A 2,694-nucleotide genomic window follows, 5' to 3' on the forward strand; every position below is an offset into this window, starting at 1 on the left:
GATCAAAATCACCCATCAAAATAATTTTTATTCTTTCGCTGACCCATTAAAAAGATTATAATGCATAATATACTGCAATTCCTTTTAAATATAATGAAAGACAAAGAAATGCCAGCCCACGAAACTTAGAGGGCCGCTGTCCACACTTTCGTCCGCGATTTATTTTTTCACACCAGGTGCGGCCATTTTGTTTTCCATATATGGCAAATGCGTCATAATTTATTCATTTATTGATACGAATGAATTGACGTTTTTGGTTTTGGAAATCCCCATTGAGTTTGCGCGCCGGTCACCGCACTGAATGACCTACCTTTTGTTTTAGCGCGCGATAATTAGTTCGCTTAGCTCTCGTAAGGATCCCAATTTTTTTCTCGAAAAACGAACATTCTACATGCAATGACGATGCTGCATAAATTATGCCATATATGGAAAACAAAATGGCCGCACCTGGTGTGAAAAAATAAATCGCCTTTCGTCCACAGTTTACACCTACCCCGTTAGTTCGCCATTAAACGACCTTGACCTCTTTTCGCTAACTTCTCAGTTTTCTGATTTTGTTTCTTGATAAGGGCTCTTTTGTTGCGATACTGTGCATATTTTACCAGGGACTAGACGGTAGTTAGGTACTAGGACTAGATAGGTATTTATGTTCTCGTTGTTTTGACTGAAGTGCAGTTTCGAGTTTGCATTGTGAGATTGTCTATGCGAAGAAAGTGGTGTAGGCCTAGGCCTATCACTATCAGCACATGGAAATGGTGATCAAGGCGCTGTTAAAAAGTTCACAAATGTCTACAAAAACAGGTGTCCCTTTAGTCATGTTAGTCTCTTTTTGAAAATGTCCACAGACTCTGATTCCCTGATGTTCCTTAGAAATTCATTCCAGAGTCTGGGTGAACTGACACTAGTAAAGGCCTTGTCACAACCACAACGTTTGGCTACAGGCACGGCCATCAGCAATTGTTCAGCTGAACGAAGTGACCGCCCTGGTTTGTACACAGTCAGAAGATCCCTGATGTAGCTGGGAGCCTGGCCATTCAAGGCCTTGAATTGAAAGTCAGCAGCAGAACCTTGAACGGGACTGCACAGGCAGCCAATGAAAGTAATGGGGGAGGTTTTGGATGATGGGACGATCCATGTGCTTCCATATTGTGACAGCAACGGCTGCTGTGTCATCATCTTACGGCCCGAGGTACTGGGATCTACTTGAGAAGCGGTACCCGTTGTATGACGTCATAAGGCCGAAGCTGTAAATAATACCTCCATGGTCCAGGTAAGAATGATCTGTTATTGGTTTGTGTGACCCAGGCCTACTCGTGCAAGTTTCTCTTGACAATGCCACTGATACATTCCCCGGAGTGAAGGTCTCCAAGGGTTAGGGTTAGGGTTGTCCTCTTCTGTACCGGCCTGAAGTGCCGTGAGCAGATGAAGGTCCAGAAGTGTGCCAGCATGCTTCATGGAAGGATAGTCACTGAATTATCACCTGTTGTTCTCTGAATTTCACTTTCAGACCCCCACCAGCTTCACCAGACCAGAGCGGGTTGTCCTCCTCTGTACCGGCCTGAAGTGCCTCGAGCAGATGAAGGTCCAGAAGTATGCCAGCATGCTTCATGGAAGGATAGTCACTGAATTCCCACCTGAAGGTATGCTGTAGACTAGCGTAAACAGTGCAAGTGATTACAGTTCATCTTCCACAAGATTGTGAAGCCATCAACCTTCAAGGTTCATTATCACCAAGCTGTCGGCTGCTCAGTCACCTTCCATCCAACAGTAGCAATTCCCATCATCAAACGGGACTTAAAAATATCACGCTATTCCCACTACAATCTTGACTGGACGTGAGTGAGCACACCTTGTTGCGTTCAGCTTTTGGCAGATCGATGCATTGTTAATGAATTGTGCGTAGGCATGGGTTATCACTGAATGAGCTTGAAACCAACTTCGTAAGATTCCTACATGTACACCAGGGATTTCAAGTTTGAAATGATCTGCAGGCCTTACTGCTTGTGTCTGTAATGGTTAAAATATTTCACCCTTGATTTCATATTCTTGCAGTGAGTCATGTGAACAGTGAAGGGATGTGCGCGCGAACTCTCAAGTACCTGAACGCAGTCCTCCTGGGAAAATGGATCCTGAACTGATATTATCCCAAATGACATAACTGTTCCTTATCACGCCAAATCGGGGATCGTATCTGGCTGATTGTTGTTACTTCATCATTCACGATCTAAAGGATAAGATTAAGATGCAGCGTCACTTCCGGGTGTGTACAGCCCCGACAACTTGGTTCATGGAATGCATCACTGGGTTTGAACTGCTTGATCTACCAGAAGGTAACGCAGACTGAACTTGTGACCTGCACCATCGCAGACATCATATTGGATTGATGTTTGTGATATATAACATGTACAATAGCCATTTTCTAACAAATTATATTCTACACTCTAAAAGTATGTATTGTTTCACTCACTACCAATATCATTTTTCCTGCACGTCATTTTGTTTTTGTTTTATTTTATTCCTGTCTGTCCAGTCCCAGTCACAATTGACATACCCGTTGCTCTGCGTAAGCTGTGCTCAAACTCTGACCTGGTGCAGCTTAAACACGTGTTGTGTGCATAGCGCTGACATGTCAAAAGCAGACCTTGCTGTACTAACAGGAAGAACATTCCAATGGCTCAATTGTTTGTTGTATTG

General features: G+C 43.6%; 1 protein-coding gene across 1 annotated transcript; it reads left to right on the forward strand.

The window, feature by feature from the left end:
• The first annotated feature begins 494 nt into the window (after nucleotides 1-494).
• LOC135485319 (uncharacterized) lies at nucleotides 495-2,489 on the forward strand. Its single transcript, XM_064767205.1, has 4 exons — nucleotides 495-640; nucleotides 884-1,270; nucleotides 1,508-1,640; nucleotides 2,053-2,489. Exons 2-4 carry the CDS (start codon nucleotides 1,262-1,264, stop codon nucleotides 2,136-2,138), a joined length of 228 nt encoding a protein of 75 aa, XP_064623275.1. The 5' UTR covers nucleotides 495-640; nucleotides 884-1,261; the 3' UTR covers nucleotides 2,139-2,489.
• The last annotated feature ends 205 nt before the right edge of the window (nucleotides 2,490-2,694 follow it).

The sequence above is a fragment of the Lineus longissimus genome, chromosome 3, assembly GCF_910592395.1.
Source record: "Lineus longissimus chromosome 3, tnLinLong1.2, whole genome shotgun sequence".
Taxonomy (NCBI): domain Eukaryota; kingdom Metazoa; phylum Nemertea; class Pilidiophora; order Heteronemertea; family Lineidae; genus Lineus; species Lineus longissimus.